This window comes from Pantherophis guttatus, chromosome 1 (assembly GCF_059756535.1).
Source record: "Pantherophis guttatus breed Tessera chromosome 1, ASM5975653v1, whole genome shotgun sequence".
Classification (NCBI taxonomy): domain Eukaryota; kingdom Metazoa; phylum Chordata; class Lepidosauria; order Squamata; family Colubridae; genus Pantherophis; species Pantherophis guttatus.
Window position 1 is genome coordinate 348,370,072 of NC_142063.1, and position 22,880 is coordinate 348,392,951.

The 22,880-nt window shown below is 48.4% G+C and overlaps 1 protein-coding gene across 4 annotated transcripts; it reads left to right on the top strand.

The window, feature by feature from the left end:
- Positions 1-1,521: 1,521 nt before the first annotated feature.
- Positions 1,522-20,956, top strand: LOC132709226 (dehydrogenase/reductase SDR family member 13-like). Of its 4 annotated transcripts, none has more exons than XM_087890549.1 (5): positions 1,522-1,657; positions 11,419-11,537; positions 13,837-13,960; positions 14,986-15,297; positions 20,497-20,956. In XM_087890549.1, exons 1-5 carry the CDS (start codon positions 1,522-1,524, stop codon positions 20,754-20,756), a joined length of 951 nt encoding a protein of 316 aa, XP_087746675.1. In that variant the 3' UTR covers positions 20,757-20,956. The 4 variants fall into 4 exon arrangements, with proteins under 4 accessions (XP_087746675.1, XP_060538279.1, XP_087746673.1 ...); XM_060682296.2 differs by lacking the exon at positions 1,522-1,657 and adding an exon at positions 2,093-2,243; XM_087890547.1 differs by lacking the exons at positions 1,522-1,657; positions 20,497-20,956 and adding exons at positions 2,093-2,243; positions 15,846-18,688.
- The last annotated feature ends 1,924 nt before the right edge of the window (positions 20,957-22,880 follow it).

Below are 22,880 nucleotides of genomic sequence, written 5' to 3' on the forward strand. Positions count from 1 at the left end.
AAGGTACACGCAGTTCAAGAATTGTCAAGTCCAGTCCGTATTAAATCTAAGGCAGATAACGTTGTTTCAAAGATACAATGTGACTCGCTAGTAGTTAGTTTTGTCCGTCACAGAGTCTGAATGGCCACCTCACCCCCTTTTATCCCCTGTGGGGTGTGGTCCAGTGACTCAGCTCAATCTCTGGCACACCTCCTTTTCTGCTGCGTGCCTTGTCTCTCCGACACTGGCGTGGATCCAGCCAAGACTTATCTCCGTCACTGTCCGACTGCGAGGAGATACCTGGCTCCTGGCCAATCTCTTCTCCTTTGGGAGAAGAGGCATTGCCAGAGAGGAGGGTCCTGGAGGGGGAGGCCTGGCTAACTCCTCTCCTTCATGTTCGGAGCCTTCTACCTCCGATAAATCGGCCTCGGGGGGTCAGAGTCACAACAAGGTCACAAACCGGTGATCACATGAGCCCAGGATGCTACAAGCGGTGTAAATACCTGGCGATTGACAAACACTCAGATTTTGATGCTTCACCACCGGAGGGTTTCAAGAAGAGGCTGGACAGCCATGTGTCTGAAACCGTATAGGTGCTGTGGCCCATCGGCTGCCAGCAGAGCTAGCAGCAGAGTCAGGCGAGGGGGAGCCTGGGCCAGCTTCGGAGCCTTCTGGAAGCCTTTGGTGAGGAAGCAGAAGGAGAGAGGCAGATGCAGGGGGGTGGGGGGCTCCATCCGCCCCCAGGGGGAGAGGCAGCTGCCTTTCAGGACTGAGCTGAGTGAGGGGGAGGAGCAGGTGGGGCCCATCCCAAATGCACGTATGGGCGGAGAGGAGAGGAGAGCAACGGAAGGCAATGAGCCGGCTCTCGGGGAACAGAAGGCTGGGAAATAAATAGGAGGGGTTTGGGAGAGGCCTTTTGTCCCAGTGTACATCAATCAAGTCGGATTCCTTGGCAGGAACCAGGTTTGTGGGGAGGAATTAATACTTCTGTGTTTGAGGGGCCATCGGAGCCTCCCTGCTGGGAAAGAACCGGGAGTGAATTGGTTGAACTGGGACTGTTTCTGCTCCGCTTAAGCACTGGAGGCCCTGATGAAATCTGGAGTTCTCAGGTGAGCAGAGACGGTTCCTGCCCGGCTTCAGAAGGGGAAAAGACTCTCATTTGGGACCAATTCTCTTGGGTTTCGTCCGTCCAGCGTGAATGAAGACTGTCCCTGCCCTGTTTTTAAAAGGGGGTTGTTTTATCCAAGACTCACTGGTTGCGCATTGCTTGCAAAGGCTGAGTCAGGACACTCTTCTTCATCTTCCTCCCCTCTCCCTCTCTCCCATTTTCCTTCCTTCCTTCTCATTCCTATCACCTTCCTTCCTTCCTTCCTTCCTTCCTTCCTTCCTTCCTTCCTTCCTTCCTTCCTTGTCAGCCAGGAGGGGGGGCGAGAGAGTGGCTTTCCCACGCGGGGGCGGGGCGGGAGGCAGGGCGACGGGAGTGGCGTCCCGGGGAAAGGGATAAAAAGGTGGGGGGGCTGCGGGGCCAGCGGACTTCGGGCCATGGAGGCGTTGGGGGCGCTGGGGGCGGGGGCGGCGCTGCTGCTGGGGCTCTACGCGCTGCTCTACTACAACTTCGTGGCGGCCACCCGGTGCAGGAACGCGGTCAGCCTGCGGGGCAAGACGGTGCTCATCACAGGTCAGCTGGGGGGGCAGGGGGGGTCCGGGGGGGGCATTGCTCTCTTTCTTTCTTTCTTTCTTTCTTTCTTTCTTTCTTTCTTTCTTTCTTTCTTTCTCTTCCTTCCTTCCTTCCTTCCTTCCTCCCCTCCTTCCTCTTCACTCCTATCACCTTCCTTCCTTCCTCTCTCCCCTCCTTCCTCTTCCTTCCTTCCTTCCTTCCTTCCTTCCTTCCTTCCTTCCTTCCTTCCTTCCTTCCTTCCTCTCTCCCCTCCATCCTCTTCATTCCTATCACCTTCCTTGCTTGCTTGCTTGCTTACTTGCTTGTCAACCAAGAGTGAGGGCGAGAGAATATCAGCGGTGCCGGTTCCCACGCGGGGGCGGGAGGCAGGGCGACGGGAGTGGCGTCCCGGGGAAAGGGATAAAAAGGTGTGGCGGCTGCGGGGCCAGCGGACATCGGGCCATGGAGGCGTTGGGGGCGCTGGGGGCGCTGGGGGCGGGGGCGGCGCTGCTGCTGGGGCTCTACGCGCTGCTCTACTACAACTTCGTGGCGGCCACCCGGTGCAGGAACGCGGTCAGCCTGCGGGGCAAGACGGTGCTCATCACAGGTCAGCTGGGGGGGGGGAAGCGGGGGGGGGCGGTCTCGGGTGGGGGGGGCATTGACACTCTCTCCCTCTCTCTCTCCGGTGTGTCCGCGTGTGGCTTTTCGCCCCAAACTGGTGGGCTACTCACGGAGTCCAAATCTTGAGTAATCAGGAGACTGACACCAGATTGCTCTCGGGGCGAGTCAGCCAGGAGTTGCTCCTAGCGTCCTCTTTTATTGTACTTGTTTGCGTAAGCAGAAGATGGGTTACATATCGGAAGATAGGTTACATATGTGCATAAAAACATAAAGTACATTTCCTGCTAAGCTCTAACCACACATTTCTATAGACGCGACCACATGTGAATACTTCGCCTAGCTTACTTATGCTACATCCTGTTAGCTTGCTATGCCAGCTGCAGTTTGCTCATGCTAGTTTGCACGCCCTAGGTTCTCAGTTCACCTGTGCTGACACAGGCTATAAGAATCCGGACTGAATCTGTCCCAACATCTCCTCTGTTTTTATTTTTAAGGCACGGATGACTCTTCCTCTTCTTCGTCCGAAGGAAAGGCCATACAGATGTGTTTTTCCGTGCTTACAGAGGCAGCAAGAGAGACAGCGTCGCCCTCGTCCGGGGGTTCGGCACTGTCACACCCCAGTAGGGATGTTCTTTGCTCCTTGTGTTCCAGTAGCAACGCATTGTTTTTTGAGATAGTGCTATCCACTATACTCTGTATCAGGGACCTGAGCAAGGGTATTAGGCAGGGTAGCATAAGTAATCCCAGCAAGATGACTCCTAGCATTAGTGCGGCTTGTTTCCAATTGCGAAAAAGGCCACCCAGAAACCCCCCAGTATCCAGGATGCCAGTCCAAGTTTGAACAGGGACATGGGCTAATTTGGTAATTTTGTCTGCTACCTCAGTCAACACTTTGTGACTGTCATCGATCTCTAGACAACAATTTGAGAGATTGAATTTCCCACACACCCCTCCTTCAGCTAAAAGGAGATAGTCTAATGCTAGACGATTCTGGAAGACGGCATTTCTTAGTTGCCTTTGTGTTTTTCCAATCTGGCGGAAGGCCCTAGCAGTTTCGTTAGTGATAAGTTCTAACACCGCTTGTAGCCTGATAATTCTATTTAGCATATAAATGGGGGTACGGTAGCCATATGTTCCATCCGCAGCCCATGAGGCGGGGTCATAATAGTGGATGATACGCTCAGGGGGCCATTCATCATCTTTCCAGTTTCCAATTTTGATTTGTGAGACATCATACCCGATCTCGTATAAGGATCGTTTCTTTCTATTGTACACGGTATGGGCAAGGAACTGGCCACTATCAAGAGGGAGCATAAAGAAGGAGGGTCTTATAGTACCCAATGTACAAGACCCGCTCCAATAAGGGTCCAGAACGGAATAAGCTGTTTTTCCACAGATCCAGTATAGGCCTGCAGGGGCTATTCGGGGATCTGGAAAACCATAGTTTAGCGATTGGTTCCACAGGGGAATCCAATGGGAGGCGTTAGGAGGCATAGCGTTAGCGGGCCAGACCTGAGAGCCTGTGGCATTCAGTCGTAGAGTCGACTGACACACCGTGTGGCCCAGGGAGGGAGAGGAATTATTTTCTCTTTGCAAACACCATTCAGCAACTAGGGCACTTTTCAAAGGCCATCTGCTGTATGGGGGTTTGAGAGGGGAAGTAACATTAAAGGCAGTAAGATTAAAAGGGATAGACATATTCCATTCAGACGGCAACCATGGCCATTGTTCTCCCATATTGGTGCCGCCACATATGTAACAATTGGTAACATTTAAAACCTCTGCTATAGTTTCCACGAGGGTTTGAAAGGTGTTGACAGCAACAGGCGGGATGTCCACAGGGGTTTTTGTTTCTTCCCAGAAGTCCCGGAAGAAGTACTGCTGAAGATCATGGCCAGTTTCTGACATGGTGAGTAGACGAAGGTAGATGAGAGTTCCTGGGTCCTTACCAGAACCGCAGATTCGAATACCAAATTGCGGGCCCCATTGGGAGATGAAATGTTCCGGATTGAAGATCGTGAAATTGAGGAGATTACAAGACCCCTTTGAACAGTCAGATTTAACCGGGACGATTTTCAAAACAGCTGATGATTGTTTGCTGACAGTCTGCCAGGTTGCCCAAGCAATACAACTCCAATAAGGGCAATACCGTTCATCCGGAGCGTTGCACTCGTTCTTTCCCTTATATTGGCGAGGCCATTTTTGGGGACAAATGTATTTATCTTGGTGTATATAGTATCTCTGCCAATTTAGGGTCCCACACTGTGTAGGCCATTGAGTGAATCGGCATGCATCAAATACGAGGGAGGCAGGGGAATTTTTAGACACCAAGCGAGTGTTTGTAATAAATTCTCCATTCGTATTGCCCTTTCGTGCTTCCAATAGATGATAAACCGCTGGCTGTTGAGGGTCATAACAAGTAGCCTTACTATTTTCTGTACAAGCAGAGTATGTAATATTTTGAAATAGACAATTTGTTGTAACCTCGCCCTTGCAGTGATATCTATTCTTATAAAGGAGGGTACGACCCTCCCTAGCGTCAGTGCGGGTAATGGAGATACAGGAAGAACAGGGGTTTGGTTTTGGGAGGGCATGTATCCACAAACCATGGGCATAAATCAAAAGGACTGATAAAACGAACCCTGGAACAGGTGCCATGTTAAGACCAATGATAGGAATACGTAAGAGGTGGTTGACTAAGGGCTGTAATTACAGTAGGAGTTGCCGTTAGGGTAGTGACCTGTTGGCCAGAGGAATTGGTATATATGTATTCCTCAAGTAATTGTTCAATAACAACTATGTCACAAATAAGGTCACAATCAATACACAGAACACAATCAATACAATGGGAACAGCAGCAGGAATCGCAAGGGCAAGGGCAAAACCAGCACATCTGACACGGCGGTTGTCTCAAGCGGGGGACGAAGGTGGTGGCGTGGAGGTCATGTGGTATGGTCGCACACACCTTCCCGGGACCCACAGGACTTTATCCTTCAACTGGACTGCAGCATATCCTCTACCCCAGGTTATTAAATCAGCCAGTCCTTTCCAGTCGGGTTCTGGGAGACATCGATAGTAGACTTGTGGTTTTGCAGCTTTAGGAGAGGGGGGTGAAGAGAAATGACGTTGAGCTGCCGTCGTAGGTGGTTGTCCCGTCTCATTCAAAAAGTTTAGGGTATACAAAGCCAAGTTTAACTTGTCTTGCACTGCTGGGAGGCTAGGGGGTCCTTTCCCTAGGTCAAATTGTTCCAGGGCGTTTTTCAAGGTCTGATTAGCCCTTTCCACTATCCCCTGGCCCTGACTATTATAGGGAATTCCAAATTTGTGAGTAATTCCCCATCGTGTACAAAAATCTGCAAAGGCAGAGCTGGTGTATGCAGGGCCATTGTCAGTTTTCAATTCTTTTGGGCGTCCCAGCGATGCAAAAGTCCGAATACAATGATTGATGACATGTTTGGTTGTCTCCCCTCTCTGGGGAGTGGCCATAAGGAAGCCTGAGTATGTGTCCACTGATACATGCAAATATTTCCAGGGTGAAAAAGGGGAGTACTGGGTGACATCCATTTGCCAAATTTGGCAAACCTCTAGACCACGGGGATTTACTCCCATAGGGATGGACTTGGCTTGTTTGCTACAAGCAGGACACTGGTTAATTATTGCAGTTGCTTCCACGGCCGTGATTCCAAATTGCTTAATTAATGCTTTTTTGTTTTGATGGAAATATGCGTGGCTGTCCCAAGGGGACGGTTTGTTATCAAGGACTGAAAATACATCAGCTTTCGCTGTGGCGGCAGCTGCATCAGCCACAGTGTTACCTTCCTGTATGAAGCCAGGAAACGGCTGGTGACTGCGGATGTGGGAAACGTAAAAAGGGTGCTGGCGAGCCATAATCAAGGTTTGTAAAGACAAAAACAGAGACAGCAGAGAGGATTCAATTGAGGGGGATAAATATGCATCGAATATGTGAGACACAATTTGGCAGACATAGAGGCTGTCGACAATCAAATTGAAGGACTCAGTGGGGAATTGGTCAAAAGCTAAGAGGGTAGCGTATAACTCAGCACGCTGGGCGGATTTTTGAGGGGGGGTGATTTTAGTTTTCCATTGGCCGTCCTTCTGCCAAGCACAGGCCCCATATGTCCTGCTCCCATCGGCAAAGACTGTAATTGCCTGAGGAATGGGAAGGAGTTGGCAGGGGGAGTTCCATTTAAAAGGAATAGTTTTCAGAAACTGAATACGGGGATCGGAGGGGGGGTGGCAGGAAAGAGTGCCCGGCCATTCCACCAAGGCCGCCTGCAACAGGTCCGATGTCTGAAAGGCGGCCTCCCAGGTAGTCAAAGGCATTGGAAGAAAAATTTTTGAAATGTCGAGGCCTATTAAGGCCTTGCTTCGAGAGCGTCCTTTAACAATCAACTGGGAATAGGAAGTCAATCGGGGAGTAATAGAATTTCTAGGCGTATGGGGGAGGTGAAGCCATTCTACAATTTTCAATGAAGGGTCTGTCACCTGCCCCAAGAGTCCTGTAGGCAACCCTTCTGTATTAATTATGACTAAAACAAAAGGACAATTTGATTGAATTCGATCCACCCATCGTCGACCTAGGGCTTCATTGATAAGATCAAGGGTGTCTAATTGAGATTGCGTTAAAGAGATGGGATCCGAAGGGTGCTTTCCTTGGGTTAAAGCCGAAAAAAGAGGGCCTAATTGAGAGGTTGTTAATCCTGAGTATGGTCGAATCCAGTTGATGGACCCTAAGTATTGCTGGAGCTGAATGAGTGTGACAGGATTTGGGAGAAAGATCTTTGGCGACGCAGGGGCAGCATGTGAAGCCAGCATCTTGTGTCCCAAGTACATGAATGGCGGGGTGCTCTGTACCTTTTCTGGAGCTATATACAACCCTCCAGTGGCCAGGATGCGTTGAAGGCATGGGAGAGATGCCAATACCGTCCCTTTAGGGGCGGGGGCGGCCACCAATATGTCATCCATATAGTGATAAATAAAGAAAGTAGGATATTTTTTACGGTAGGGGAGCAACACCTGTGAAACATAGTGTTGACACATAGTAGGGCTATTTAGCATACCTTGGGGCAGCACTTTCCATTGATAACGACAAGAGGGTTGGGAGTTATTAAGCTCAGGTACTGTAAAGGCAAAAAGCTCCCTATCGTCTGGGTGTAGGGGTATAGAAAAGAAGCAGTCTTTTAGATCAATGATCATCAGATCAAAATCAGAGGGGATCAAGTTTGGGTTTGGGGTGCCACATTGTAGTGCCCCCATAGGTTTTAAAATAGTGTTGATGACCCGTAGGTCATGAAGAAGGCGGGGCTTACCGCTCCGTTTTTTAATGATAAAGACTGGGGTGTTATATGGGCTGGTCGATGGCTCAATATGACCAGCTTTTAATTGGTCGTCAATGAGAGACTTTAAAAGAGTTAGTTTTTCTTTTGTCAAAGGCCACTGATCCACCCAAACGGGGGTGTTTGAGGTCAGGGACAGTTTTAGTATGAATTCCTTAGCCATTTGCTTATTCCAATATTAATTTAGCCTGTAACTGGGACATAAGGTCCCTTCCCCACAGGTTTATATGCAAAGGTAATATAATTGGCTTTATATAAGCGATAATTGTTGATGAAGGAGATGTGATTTCAATCCATTCAGAGCTGGCTCTAGCGACTTGCGCCCCTCCCACTCCTCGTACAGAAGGGGCAGATTGAGTAGGCCACTCTTTTGGCCATTCCTCTTGTTTTATAACGGATACATCAGCCCCTGTGTCTAAAAGGCTAGAAAACTGTCGGTTATTAAGGAAAAATGAAGCAGTAGGACGAGCGCGAGCCAAAGGCAGATCCAAAGCACAAATGTCCTGCGGAAAGGCGTCCGTTAGTAAGATCAAGGTAGCAACTACCTCTCCCTCTTTAATGGAAGTAGGACTATTTACAGTGATAGTTAAAGAGAGATCGTGCAGAGTTTCAGAGGAGCGAAGAAAAGGAGAAGCCATAATTCCTCGCTCTGCGAGGTCTGCATTAGGGAAAAGTAGGACAGGAAGGTTTGGAGCCAGGTGCAGCTGGAGGCGCGGGCCTATGGGCATTATATATACATGGGAGGGGAGAACATAAGTAGTTGTTTCTAAAGCCACCATTTCGAAAGAATGTGAATATATTTTTTTGGTGTTTTCGTCCTCCATTACTTCAGCCTTTTTTGCAGGGCTAGCTGAATGCCCCACTACTCGTTTCCCGACTTGGAGGAGCGACAAGCTTTTGCCCAATGAAATCCCTTTTTGCACTTTGGACAAACCGTTTTTGGTTGGTTTGTTTGTCCCCTTGCTTGGTGGCCTCCTCCCCCCGGGGCACGGCACTCTGCCTTGAAATGGCCAGGTTTGCCACAGTTAAAACAACTTCCTGTTTTGGGTCTTGTTCCTTGTTGTTGGAGGGCTGCTGCTAATGCCTCCATTTGATATGTGGTGGTGCCTGCTTTTCTGCAGGCTTCTAAAAATTCTGGCAGATTTGCCTCAGGGTTTATTACAACATTTTTCAGGATAGATCTGCAATCAGCGTTGGCATTTTCTACTGCCAACTTCTTTGTTAATTCTGTTCTAGCTGCTTCATTATCTATTTGTCTAACAATAGCTTGAGTAAGTCTATTGATGAAATCTGAATAAGGCTCCTGAGGCCCTTGTTTAACACTTGCAAAAGAGCTGATCACATTTTTTGTATCTCCTAGTTTAGAGAATGCTGTTAGAATAATGTCATTTAAAAACGGGTACATGGCGACCGGGGAGGGAATTTGGAGAGCCACCGTCGCTACTGGTCCCTCTCCCAAAAGATGGTCGGCGGTGACGCTGGCGGGTAAGGGGCCATAAAATAAGGTGACCATAGCCATAAGGGCTTTCCAGGTTCCTAGTATGTGGGCGGGCGCTCTAGGGGACTCATGTAGCCAATTGCCCATTCGGCGCCACGTATTAAATTCTAATCGTCCTTCCTCCGCATACGCGGGGCATTTCTCACCAAGGAAATGGAGAAAAAGTTGGATATCCTTTTTCTTTAGTGGGTATGCAGTAGTTCCATTTGCCTTTTGTATCACATTTGCTTTCCTGACTAAAATATCTAATTCTTCCAGATGCGCTGCCTGGGTTTTAGATAATTTCTGTCCCATACTCACCTAATTGTGCACGAGGGGTCTATTCCAGACGAGGGGTCTATTCCAGACGAGTGAGTAGTAGGCCGTCAGGCGACGTGTCCTGAATGAACCGAATCACGTCGGGGTCACCAGTTGTGGCTTTTCGCCCCAAACTGGTGGGCTACTCACGGAGTCCAAATCTTGAGTAATCAGGAGACTGACACCAGATTGCTCTCGGGGCGAGTCAGCCAGGAGTTGCTCCTAGCGTCCTCTTTTATTGTACTTGTTTGCGTAAGCAGAAGATGGGTTACATATCGGAAGATAGGTTACATATGTGCATAAAAACATAAAGTACATTTCCTGCTAAGCTCTAACCACACATTTCTATAGACGCGACCACATGTGAATACTTCGCCTAGCTTACTTATGCTACATCCTGTTAGCTTGCTATGCCAGCTGCAGTTTGCTCATGCTAGTTTGCACGCCCTAGGTTCTCAGTTCACCTGTGCTGACACAGGCTATAAGAATCCGGACTGAATCTGTCCCAACATCCGCGGAGATGCTTCCAAGCATGCAGAAAAGCCAATTCAGCCCTGGAAGGGAGGCGGGTGGAGCTGGGACCTTTAGCAAATTGGACGGCCCGTTTAACGTTCCTGCAGGGAGATTCCTATGAAGTTCTTGAAACAACAACTGATGCTTTAAGAGTGATTCCACCGGAAAGAGAAGCAGGAGCCTCTAGCACCAGGCTGGGGACCAGGAGACGGGAATTCGGTGTGAAAGCTGGGCAAAGGGGACTCGGATTCACCGCCTCCTGGTGATTGGCCCAAAGTGACCCAGCTTTCCTGCCTGAAAGTCGCTTTTTTCAGTGTCCTTGTAACTTGAACCGGTCTCTGAATGAGCCATTGGAAGTCAAGAACTACCTATGCACGCAGAACAAAATTTGCAGTGAATTGACTGATGGGTTGAGGCAAAGGGACGAGTCAAAGTCCAAAGTGATTGACCGGGAAAATAACTGTTGCAAGAGCTACTGAAATGGACGTGGATGGATTGTTTTCTTAAGATACAGAAATGGAAGGAAGGTTACCAAAAGTCAAAGCTGGCTAGAAATGCAGGGGGTAGAAGGGGGGGTGGGCTAATGCAAGGAATGCTGGCTTGTTGAAAGAGGCGAAAAGAGCTGGCATTGGCCAATGCTTCTCCCTCCCCACTTTGCTATAAGGAGGACAGAATGTGGGGGGGGGGGTTATGGGGAAAATCAGAGCCCGTTGGAGGCTACTTAAAAAAGGGGATTAGGGTTAAGAAAAGGTCCAGGAACCCAACCAAGGGCTGGTGAAAAACATTATTGACTAAAAAGCAAAGAAGGCCTTTAGTCACAGAGAAAGAGTATTTGTTTATTTATCTATTTATTTGTATCCCAACATACCCGACATTGCTTCCTCCTATTGTCCCCATAACAACGACCCTGTGAAGTGGGCTGGGCTGAATCAAAATAAAGTTGGAAGGGACCTTGGAGGTCTTCTAGTCCAACCCCCTGGCTCAAGCAAAAGACTCTATACCCGTGATGGCGAACATAGGCACGCGTGCCAGAGGTGGCACATGAAGCCCTATCCTATCCTATCCTATCCTATCCTATCCTATCCTATCCTATCCTATCCTATCCTATTTATTTATTTATTTATTTATTTAATGAAATTTGTATGCCACCCTATATCCAAGGACTCAGGGCGGCTCACAACAACAGTCGACCAAGCGACTGTCCTATCCTATCCTATCCTATCCTATCCTATCCTATCCTATCCTATCCTATTCTGCCTTGCGCTGGAATTAATCAGAGTTGGATTTACTTTCATCTGTGCCAAAATGATGTATTCAATAAAGTTTTGCATTAAGAGATTGGATCCTCTCGACAGTACTCGCTGGGCTGGGTTCGTCAGTCGGAACCTTGAACAGCGACAGCACAAAAACTGCAGGCACACAGATGCAGTCCCAACTCCTGGATCCCCATCAAAGGCTGGGCGATCTCCATGGATCCTTTCTCTGCCCTTTCCTAGGTGGAAATGCAGGGATTGGGAAGGCCACCGCGGTGGATCTGGCCCGGAGAGGCGCCCGTGTTGTTCTGGCATGCCGCGACAAAGCGAGGGGAGAATCGGCCATGTACGACATCAGACGGGTAAGCACCTGCCGTGCGGTTCTCTCTGTCCCTCCGTTCAAAATCCGAACAGTTCTGATGCAGCCCAGTCGCATTGCGGACTCTCTGCCATTCCCCACTTGGCCTGTCCTGGTCCTATTCAGGGGGCTCCATATTTTTCGGGGCAGCGTCATTCCTGGAAATGGTTTTGTTGGATCTGGGTCAGGAAACTGCACAACAACTGTCCAAATGAAATCAGAGACAGTGACTTGAACTTGTAGTTTTATATAAATGAATATATTTAACATCTATATCTTGAGGCGGTATCTAAGTCTAAGGGCTATTGCTAAATATGGCGCCGTAGACTCGCAATGGATAGATGTTATAATTCGATATCTGAGGGAAGCTAATCATCTAACTGCATCTGTGATCACTGTGATGAGATCATCCCAGCTGCCTTGACATTTCCTAGGAGACATTTTTGGACTAAATTGTTATTGTTTGTTGCTGTCCAGGAATTGTGCAGCAGCTGCCCAGATGAAGTCGGACACACTAACACAAAATTGTGTGTGGATAGATAGAGAGAGAGAGAGATGAAAGATTATAGAGATATGGATGATAGAGATAGATATAATTCAAATTTATATCAGTCTTTCTCATCATCCAGAAAGAAAGAACACAAGATAATCAGCAACACAGGAACATCATGAGGTAAATCAAACAGCAAACAGAGCCCACAGAAGAAAAAGGCGGGAAAAAAGGGACACTCCCCCTTTACCCCCCAGCAACCAATCAGAGCGTAGATTGCCTCATGCAGGAGCCAGCAACCTCCAACCAATCAACTACCACTGTGTGTTCTGGCCATATTTACACCAGCATCAAAATAAGATATTTCTGGGATATAAAATTCTGCTCATGGGCCAGATGCTCATGCTGTTCTAAATTAATGCCTTGGAAGTAGCCTCGAGTGTTTCTGATATAATACCGTGGCAGGATGGCAGCTTTACCCAAGCCAGGAGGAGAAGAGAGGTGGACCACATGGAATATGAAATCTTATTTGAAAAAAATTGATAAAGGCAAATTGATTTGATAGACAAGTACAAATGCATCCTTTGCCCAAATCTGAGTATCTTGAATATATTCTGTGCAAATCCTTTTTAAACACAGAAAAGTTCTATGCAAACATTCTAAAAGTAAAACTGCAGCAGCATAAATACTAAGGAATAGAATAAATAGAATAGAATAGAATAGAATAACAGAGTTGGAAGGGACCTTGGAGGTCTTCTAGTCCAACCCCCTGCCCAGGCAGGAAAGCCTACACCACTTCAGACAAATGATTATCCAACAACCATTTTTGGTACATATTTTTCGGGGCAGCTGCATTCCTGGAAGTTCTGGGTTGGATCTGCATCATCCATCTTAATCGCCGTTCCTCATCTAGATCACGGGTGTCAAACTCGCCACATCTCGTTGCCGTCATGTGATGTTTCGCGACATTTCCCCCCTTTGCGGAGCTGAGGTGGGCGTGGGCTGCGTGTGAGGCATCCGGCCCGGGGACCGCCAGTTTGACACCCCTGATCCAGACCGTAAGACCCTGGTATGGTATTACAGAATGGCAGAGTTGGAAGGGACCTTGGAGGTCTTCTAGCCCACCCCTCTGCTCAAGGAGGAGTCTCTGTACCATTTCAGACAAATGGTTCCCCAAGCTCTTCTTAAAATCCTCCAGTGATGGAGCCCCCACGACACCTGGAGGCCAGCTCTTCTATTGCGTGATTGTTCTCACCGTCAGGAAATTCTTCCTTGTTTCAAGGCTGCTTCCTTCCTTGATTCTTTTCCATCCTTCGCTTCTGGTCCTGCCCTCAGGTGCTCTTTGGAGAAGAGGTTGAGCCCCTCTTCTTTGGGGCAGCCCATTCATTAAGCAAATCACGGCAGTTGTTAAGCAAATCACATGGTTGTACAATGAATACAGCTCCTCCCATTGAATTTGCTCTTTGGAGGATCACAAACCGTGATCAGATGACCCCCCGGATGTCACCACCACCACCACCGGAAATGACGCTGGTTGCCAAGCACCCAAATTTTGATCATGTGACCCCTGGAGATGCTGCAATGGTCGTAAGTGTGAGGACCAGTCATAAATCACTTTTTTTCCATTGGCATTGTAATTTTGAACGGTGACTAAATGAATGGTTGTAAGGACTGCCTGTATTCTTTTATTACGCACCACCCAGAGAGATTGCCGGGAGAGGAGCAGACCTACACAGAAGGTGAGTCAACTGGGATCAGCCTTGGAAGCCGCACCGGATCCCGAGGCTCAGGATTCCTTCCGCTCCTTTTCCAGGAAAGTGGGAACTCGGAGGTGATCCTGATGATCCTGGATCTGGGCAGCCTGAACTCCGTGCGAGCTTTTGCGCAGAGCTTCTTAGAATCGGAGCCCCGTCTGGACATCCTCATCAACAACGCAGGTGGGGGCAGAGCAGATCCTCCCCGGGGTCTCCAGAGGGGGAAGGAAGGGGGAAGATTGGCTGGGGGGGTGTTGTCTGGGGATTTCTCTAACCCTGTGAGGTGGGTCTGAGAGAGAGAGAGCGAGAGAGCGAGAGAGAGAGCGAGAGAGAGAGAGAGAGAGAGAGGGAGGGAGGGAGGGAGGGAGAGGGGGAGAGAGACTGGCCCAAAGTTACCCAGCCAGCTTTCCTGCCTAAGGTGAGATTTGAACTCATGGCCTTCCATTTTCTAGACTTAACCACTAGACCAGTGATGGCGAACCTTTTCGGCATGTGCGTGCACTGGAGTACCAGAAACCAAAAGACAAGCTGGCCAGTGCACATGCGCGCGCTGGCCGGCTGGGTTTCCGGCAAGCGCATGTGTGCTGGCTAGCTGGTCTTCACACACACCAGAGCATCAGAAGACCAGTTGGCTGGTGCACGCATGCCTGTATTTTGGCCCATTTTTCGGGCTGTTTTCTTGCACTTCAGCACCTGCGAAGACCAGCTGCCCGGCGCACGCGCCCACAGAGATGCGTGCTGGAAACCAGAATAGCAGCTGGTGACGGCACGCGTGCCCACCGGTTCGCCATCTCAGCACTAGACCAACCTGACAGCTTTACAGGTAGTCCTTGACTTACGACCTTGATGGGGGCTGCCCATTATGGTTGTATGGCATGACAGTGATAAAGCAGGTTGCCCCTATGACCGCTGGGATTTCAAGGACTTGTTTGTGGTGATTTTTAAGTGAACCATTTGTCCACAACGGGTTGCTTTATGCTGAAAATCGAAGAAGCTTTGTTTTTTGACAAAAAATGTCATAAATCAGGTGACTGCGGGGCATGTTGCCAAGTGACTAAAATGTGGTCATGTCACACACACACACACACACACACCCCGGGGGAACCAAATGGTAAGTACCTTTTGGGTGTCTATTGTAACCTTGAATGATCACAAAGTGACCCGTCGTAAGCCGAGGACTGCATGTAATCTGCTTCCTTTTCCGGCAGGGGTCCTTAAGGATGGCCAAACCTCCGATGGCTTTGACCAGGCCTTCCAGGTCAACCACTTGGCCCACTTCCTGCTGACCCACCTGCTCCTGGACCGGCTGAAGCGCTGCGCCCCGAGCAGGATCGTAATTCTGTCCTCGAATGCACACATGTATGGGAAGATCAACTTTCGGACCATCCACAAGCCAGTGGAGGGAATGTGGGAAGCTCTACGTTCATACGGCAGTAGCAAACTAGCCAATATGCTCCACGCGAGAGAGTTGGCCAACCAGTTGGAAGGAACCAACGTCACCTGCTACGCGGTTCATCCAGGTGAGTGGAAATTCGGCTCCAAGGTACCCCAGGTGGAGCCCCCCCCCAGGTCTGTCTGGGGCTTCGCCAGGCATTTCTCTATCACCGGGGGCTCCTTCAACCCCCTCTGCAGACCCAACCCGGGAGTTCCCTCCATTGAGCTCAGCTGGGGAGGGAGACATCTCCCACCATCCCAAGTCCAGAATCCTAGAATCTTAGGGTGGGAAGGGTCCTTGGAGGTCTTCTAGTCCAACCCCCTGCCTAAGCAGGGATGAGGTTTCTTAATCCCTGCTTAGTCTCTTACTCCTCTTCTGCCTTTTCCGTTCCTTCCTTGCTTCCTCCTCCTTCACCTCCTCTGCTTCTTCTCCTGCTTCTCCTCTTACTCATCCACCTCCCTTCCCTCCCTTCTTGTCCTCCTCCTCCTCCTCCTCCCCCTCTTCCCTGCAAACCCCCTCCCTTCTAGCACTGATGATGCTACCTAGTTGAGTAATGAAACAACTGCAAGAAACATGTTGTCCAAAGAGTGCCACGCTCCATCCCTGGCATATTCTCTCTGCCTTCGATTTCAGGAACTGTTAAAACCGAAATTGCTCGCTTCCAACCCAGGTGGTCACTTTGGTTGGTTTGGTTCGTGAGGCTGTTCTTCCGAAATTGCGAAGCTGGGGCTCAGACCTCCATCTACTGCGCCACCGAGGAGGGCATCGAGAGGCTGAGCGGGCGGTATTTCGTGGACTGCCAGCCAAAGGTGCCCAGTCCACCGGCCTGTGATGACCAACTGGCTAAGAAGCTGTGGGAATTCAGCGAGAGGCTGTTGGGACTGACCAGCTAAATATTTCCACTTTAAATTTGACCGCTTAATTTTTCTGAGGTGAAGGCAGGGAAAAACCACATGGAAAAGCACACTCAAAATCACACAAAAATCACATCAGATACCTCTACAGTTAGCACAGGGCTGAATGCTCTCTCCATTGCTCTTCTCAAGCAAGAATCCAAAGAATAAATAATCTTAATCTTACTATGGTTGGCAGAAAGCCCAGAAGCAATTTGCAGAGAACTAAGATCAAGGCACGGAGAGTGAACGAAGTTGTTCCCTGCAAATTGCTTCAGTCGTCGTCCTTCCTTAAATAGGCTAAGGGAGTCGCCAATTAATCCCAAACCTTACTCTCGAGGAGACCTCCTCCTGAGGAGCCACTCCTGCCTTTTGGCAGCTCTGTGCGCCCGTGCATCGAGAAGAGGCTGCTCCTCTTCTTCCTCTTCACCCGTGGAAGCTTCTAGAGGTTCTGAAGGCCCTGGCTGAATCTCCACCTCTGGCACCACATTTTCTCCAGCCTCCTCATTGTCCGACTCGACTGCCAGCTGCACAGGCTGCTGGCACAGCACCACACCAGCCTCCTCGCTGTCGGAATCAGCCACCAGCCACAGGCCGTGTACGGGCCACAACAGGAAGTGACCATGACCGCCACCTGCTCTCTTCAAGTCGCGAGCCCAGGAGAACCCCCCGATTACGCACAGGGTCTGTTTGGGGCAGTGCCACCCCTTCCAAGACCAAAGGCGGCAATTCTCCCTGGGCCATAACCCCCAAACCCAGAGCCACTCGGTCTCGCAAAGGTTCTGTTTATGACGGTTGCAGTGGGCAGGGTCACATGATCAACATTTGAGATTTTCCCACCAGGCTTCCTACAAGCAGAGTTGAAAGGAGAAGCCGGATTTGCCTAATGACTGCATGATTCGCTTAATGACTGCAGTGATTCGCTTAACAACCGTGGGAAAAAGGTTGTAAAACGAGACACAACTTAGCAACAGAAATTCTGGTCTCAATTGTGGTACGGTAAGCTGAGAGATCAAACTGCAGGGAAGAGCTGAGACAAACCTTTAAGGGTAAAAAGGTTAAAAAGTGGAAATCCGGAAGAATTTTACTATAAGGTTCTTAAAATGGATTCAACATCTCCATGTATAATACACGAGGGGAATAAAGAAAAGCAAAATCAACAAGAGATTGAAATTCAGGCTAAGCAGATGAAGGTGGAGGTAATGGAAAAACAACAAGTTACAGAGGCCTTTTTGGATGAGCCACTTTTGGATTCTCCTTCAGAGGTTATAGTTGGATTACCTATAAATACAAGAGGCGGCTTTGGATTCTAATGTGATGATTTATCAAGTTACAGACCAACATGGAAATCAATCAGCTGATATACAAGTCCTAGAAAGGCAACCAGGATGGAGATCTAAGCCACAAGTTAAGAAAAGAAGAAGCAGGTTCTACAAAACTAAAAAATTTTAGACTAAACAATAGTCTAATGCCAGTTACTTAAGAGACGATTAAATATATGAAAATATAGTTGAGGCAAAGTATTGGTTTATACTATTTTGAGGAGAGTGACAGATCTCTGCAGTGCTGTGCTTTTGGGATGTGGAAGATGGCCTTTAATTGAGTGGATCGGAACTTTCTATTTTGGACTCTTTGACAAATGGATTATGTTTATGTTGAGCTACAAGGCAAGAGAATTATGGGATTGGGGCATGCAGAAGATCTGGTGGTTACCCTAACACGGTGGTTGGAATTAATAATCTAGATGAAAGACATTACAGAAGACATTATATGGAATATAAATATAAAGTCACTCGGGTGGTTTTTTATATATGAAAATATTTATTATTGATGGGGGCAGATGGTAATTGAAGATACCAAATATACTGTTGGAACTAGAATGTGATGTTACCCTAACATGGGTGATCGAATTAACAATCCAGTTGAAAGACATTATAGAAGATATCATATGGAATACAAGGTTAAAGTCATTTGAGGATTTTATTTACATATAGAAATATTTTTTTAGTGGTGTGGGCAGAAGAACAAAAATATTAAAAATATTATGTATGGTAGACCTGTAGGAAAATGGGTGGAGCTGGGTTAGTTTACTGATTGTTTAGTTTAGGAAAAGGGATGTTATGTTATACTAATATACGTAAAAGACTTGAATTAAGAGATATATGTATGGGGGAAGAGGAAATGGGTAGATTATGAGTTGAAATTGCCAAATTAGGATTTATTATATAATTTTACAGCTGAAAGTCGTTCTGAAATGTATAGCATAGGGGGGATATAATAATATTGTTAGAAAGAAAGGGTCAGTATATGGGGGGTGGAGTAAAAGGATGGTAAAGTATTATATAATCTGTTATTAATTTGGGTTTTATTTTGGAGAAGCCACAGAGGGAGGGGAGGGGGGTTAGGGAGGAGGGGGGAAGAAAAGGGGGAAAAAATTGTATTTGAAAAGCTTTTTCAATAAAATAAAAAAAAAAGTGGAAATCCCTGCGGAATTCGTCGTGATGAGGTGCCCGTTATTGTGTTTTAAGCAGCTGTGCGAATATTTTAAATAAACTTCCAAGTTGTTGGTCTCTCTTTTCTTCACCCTAGTCTTCCTTTCTGTTCTTTCAAAAGGGCTCTTCCTCCCCAATTCTGGGCTGGGGCGAGGATAAGGGAGGGAAAGAGAAATTCCAACAATAGCATTTTTATTTTATTTTATTTTGCCGGCGGAGAAGATGGTGATATCTCGGAGCAAGTGGGGGTATCTGTGCTAGTCCTTGAATGGGGTGGGTGCTCCCTGAAGTTGATGGCTTTCTTGCAGACGTTTCATGACCCAACTAGGGAACATCATCAGTGCTAGAAGGGAGCGGGGTTTGCAGAGTGGAGTAGAAGGAGAAAAGGAAGAGGAGGACGAGGAGGAAAAAGATTGTGGGGTCCTTGATTCTCTCTGAGCTTGGTGGTTTTCTTGCAGACGTTTCATGACCCAACTAGGGAACATCATCAGTGCTAGAAGGGAGGGGGAGGAGGGGGAGACTGGGGGTTCTTGGTGCTCTCTGAGCATGGCTGGCTGGGGAATTCTGGGAGTTGAAGGTTGCCAAGGTCGGCAGATTTCAGGGCAGACTGCAATGGTTTATGTAAGATGCCAGAAGCCGACGGGATGAATCCATAATGGTACCAGATCCAGATATTCCTTTAAGTCCTGGGGATTTTGTACTTCCTTTTGCTTTTCAGTAGAAAACCAGCATTCCTGCCAGCCCAACAGTCCAGGTGGACACTTTTCACCCTGCATTATTAGAATTATTTTCACCCTGCATTATTAGAATTGTTTTCACTCTGCATTATTACAAATTGTGAAAGGCCGAAGTAAAGATTTGTTCAGAAGGGCACTATGGCAATTGACTCATACTTACGACAGTTGCAGTGTCCCGGGGTCACGTGATCCCCTTTTGCGACCTTTGGACAAAACCAGAAAACCAGATTCACTTAACAACGATGTGGCTACCGTAACAATTGCAGTGGTTCACTTAACAACTATGGCAAGAAAGGTTGTAAAATGGGGCAGGACTCACTTAACAACTGCCTTGCTCAGCAATGGAAATTTTGGGCTTAACTGTGGTCATAAGTCGAGGACTAGCTATAATATTAGTCACTAGAATGTACTAGCCCCCCCGAGTCCTGTGTTATCGTGTGCAACAACACAGACACACACTTATATGCACTATTTTAAACAACTCAGGGAACAAACATACCACCATTATGTAATATTATCTATTTGAATCAATTAGCCACCCAACGACTGTGGATTCAGGTGTGCAACACACACTTCACATACACACACACTCCCTTTGCACCATGGCCCACTCACTTCAGCGTTGGGTCTTCCGAAAAATATTTAGAAGTTGCCCCAAGGCTCCCAAAGGGCAACGGATGTTGTGCGAAGGGTTTATTTGGGGTCTCCTCATTTATTTATTTATTTATTTATTGGTTCGATTTATATATGCCGCTCTTCTCCGGAGACTCAGGGCGGCTTACAATGCGTTAAGCAATAGCCGTCATACTTTTGCATATACCTGCTTAGTAGGGCTTTCGGGGGCCCCCTAAGCGTTGTTCTTTTTTATGCAAAGTCAGCTTATTGCCCCCACAATCCGGGTCCTCATTTTACCTACGTCGGAAGGATGGAAGGCTGAGTCAACCTTGAGCCTGGTGAGATTCGAACTTGCAGTAATTGCAGGCAGCTGGTGTTACTTAACAGCACTTTAGTAGCACCAGCTGCCTGCAATTACTGCAAGTTCAAATCTCACCAGGCGCAAGGTTGACTCGGCCTTCCATCCTTTCTTCCATCTGGGTCACCCTGGATGGTGCTTCTTTCTATCCCGGGCCCATTCCCACCACCAACTCTCCTTTGCTTTCAGGAGCTGTTAAAACCGAAATCAACCGCTCCTTTCCATGGTGGATATTTTCGTCCCTTTGGTTCATGAGGCTGTTCGTCCGAGATTGTGACGCGGGTGCCCAGACCTCCATCTACTGCGCCACCGAGGAGGGCATCGAGAGGCTGAGCGGGCGGTATTTTGTGGACTGCCGTCCGAAGGTACCCTGGCCACAGGCCCGTGATGACCAGCTGGCCAAGAAGCTCTGGGAATTCAGCGAGAGGCTGCTGGGACTGACCGCTTAAGACGGGAAGGGACCGAGACAGAGTTTGGGGTGACCGAAAGCTGGCATCCCATTAACCCGGGAGATCCAACTGCAGGAGTTGTGGTGTGGCTGAGACAAACGTTGAATTTCTGAGAAGTTTAAAAACAGGAAAGAACGGTGAGGTTTGTTGTGGTGAGCTGGCCGTAAGAATCTTTCAAATAAACAAACCCCATCGAGTCATTGGTCTCTCTTTTCTCACCAGTATTAGGGGTTTCCCAAGAGGAGGGGGGAGGAGGAGGAGGAAGGCTGTGGGGTCCTTGGTGCCTTCTGAGCTTGGTGGTTTCCTTGCAGACATTTCATGAGCCATTTAGGTAACATCATCAGTGTTAGAAGGGAGTGGGGTTTCTTGAGAGGAGGGAGGAAGGAAGGAAGAGGAGGAGGAGGAAGAGAAAGAGGAGGGAGAGGAAGGGGAAGGGGAAAAGAGGGGAGGAGGAAGAGGAGGAGGAAGACTGGGGTCCTTGGTGCTCTCTGAGCTTGGTGGTTTCCTTGCAGACATTTCATGACCCATTTAGGTAACATCATCAGTGTTAGAAGGGAGTGGGGTTTGTCCTCTGTGGTTTTCTTCTTGGTGGCTTCTTGATGAGGCTGCTGTTTACTCGGAAGCCATTCAGGAGATAAGCAGGGAGCAGACCCTGTTCCTTCTAGCACTGACGTGGCTTGCTTCCCAAAACAAGATACTAAAGGTAGTCCTTGACTTATGACCAAGATTGGGACCAGATTTTCCCTGCTCCTAAGCAACCTGGTTGTTAAGCGAGCCATGCCTGGTATTTCAATCCTTTTTTAAAAAATTTGATTTATATGCCGCCCTTCTCCGGAGACTCAGGGCGGCTTACAATGCGTTACGCAATAGCCTTCATACAAAAGTATATTTGTACAAAGTACAAAAAGTATATTTATACAAAGTCAGCTTACTGCCCCCACAATCCGGGTCCTCATTTTACCTACCTTAGAAAGGATGGAAGGCTGAGTCAACCTTGAGCCTTGGAGAGATTTGAACTTGCAGTAATTGCAGGCAGCTGGTGTTAATAACACTGTTAATAACAGTGCTTTAGTCTGCTGCGCCACCAGAGCTCTTTTCACCCTTGTTGTTAAACAAATCACTGCAGTTCACTGAATCCTGCGGTCAGTAAGTGAATCTGGCTTCCCCCTCTTGACTTGATTTACCAGAAACCGGCTGGAAAGGTCTGTTCTGTCCCCGTCTCACACACGCACACAAACAGATATCCAGGGGTTAAATAAAACTGGCAGACAACAAATTCTTTCGATAAGAGGATTGGCAGCAACCCAGTAGCTGCTTGCCAAGAACTTTACTCATAAAGGGAGGGGTTGCTCCTCCGACAGATAAACCCAAACAAGGTACACGCAGTTCAAGAATTGTCAAGTCCAGTCCGTATTAAATCCAAGGCCGATAACGTTGTTTCAAAGATACAATGTGACTCGCTAGTAGTTAGTTTTGTCCGTCACAGAGTCTGAATGGCCACCTCACCCCCTTTTATCCCCTGTGGGGTGTGGTCCAGTGACTCAGTTTAATCTCTGGCACACCTCCTTTTCTGCTGCGTGCCTTGTCTCTCCGACACTGGCGTGGATCCAGCCAAGACTTATCTCCGTCACTGTCCGACTGCGAGGAGATACCTGGCTCCTGGCCAATCTCTTCTCCTTCGGGAGAAGAGGCATTGCCAGAGAGGAGGGTCCTGGAGGGGGAGGCCTGGCCAACTCCTCTCCTTCATGTTCGGAGCCTTCTACCTCCGATAAATCGGCCTCGGGGGTCAGAGTCACAACAAGGTCACAGACCGGTGATCACATGAACCCAGGATGCTACAAGCGGTGTAAATACCTGGCGATCGACAAACGCTCAGATTTTGATGCTTCATCACCGGAGGGTTTCAAGAAGAGGCTGGACAGCCATGTGTCTGAAACCGTATAGGTGCTGTGGCCCATCGGCTGCCAGCAGAGCTAGCAGCAGAGTCAGGCGAGGGGGAGCCTGGGCCAGCTTCGGAGCCTTCTGGAAGCCTTTGGTGAGGAAGCAGAAGGAGAGAGGCAGATGCAGGGGGGTGGGGGGCTCCATCCGCCCCCAGGGGGAGAGGCAGCTGCCTTTCAGGACTGA

What these genes read in the sequence shown, in the direction of transcription:
- LOC132709226 (XM_060682296.2), top strand. Translation starts at nt 2,099, where the DNA reads ATGGAGGCGTTGGGGGCGCTGGGGGCGCTGGGGGCGGGGGCGGCGCTG. An exon ending in CCATGTACGACATCAGACGG is followed by an intron (nt 11,538 to 13,836) that starts GTAAGCACCTGC and finishes CTCCTTTTCCAG; the next exon opens with GAAAGTGGGAACTCGGAGGT. An exon ending in CTGCTACGCGGTTCATCCAG is followed by an intron (nt 15,298 to 20,496) that starts GTGAGTGGAAAT and finishes CTTTGCTTTCAG; the next exon opens with GAGCTGTTAAAACCGAAATC.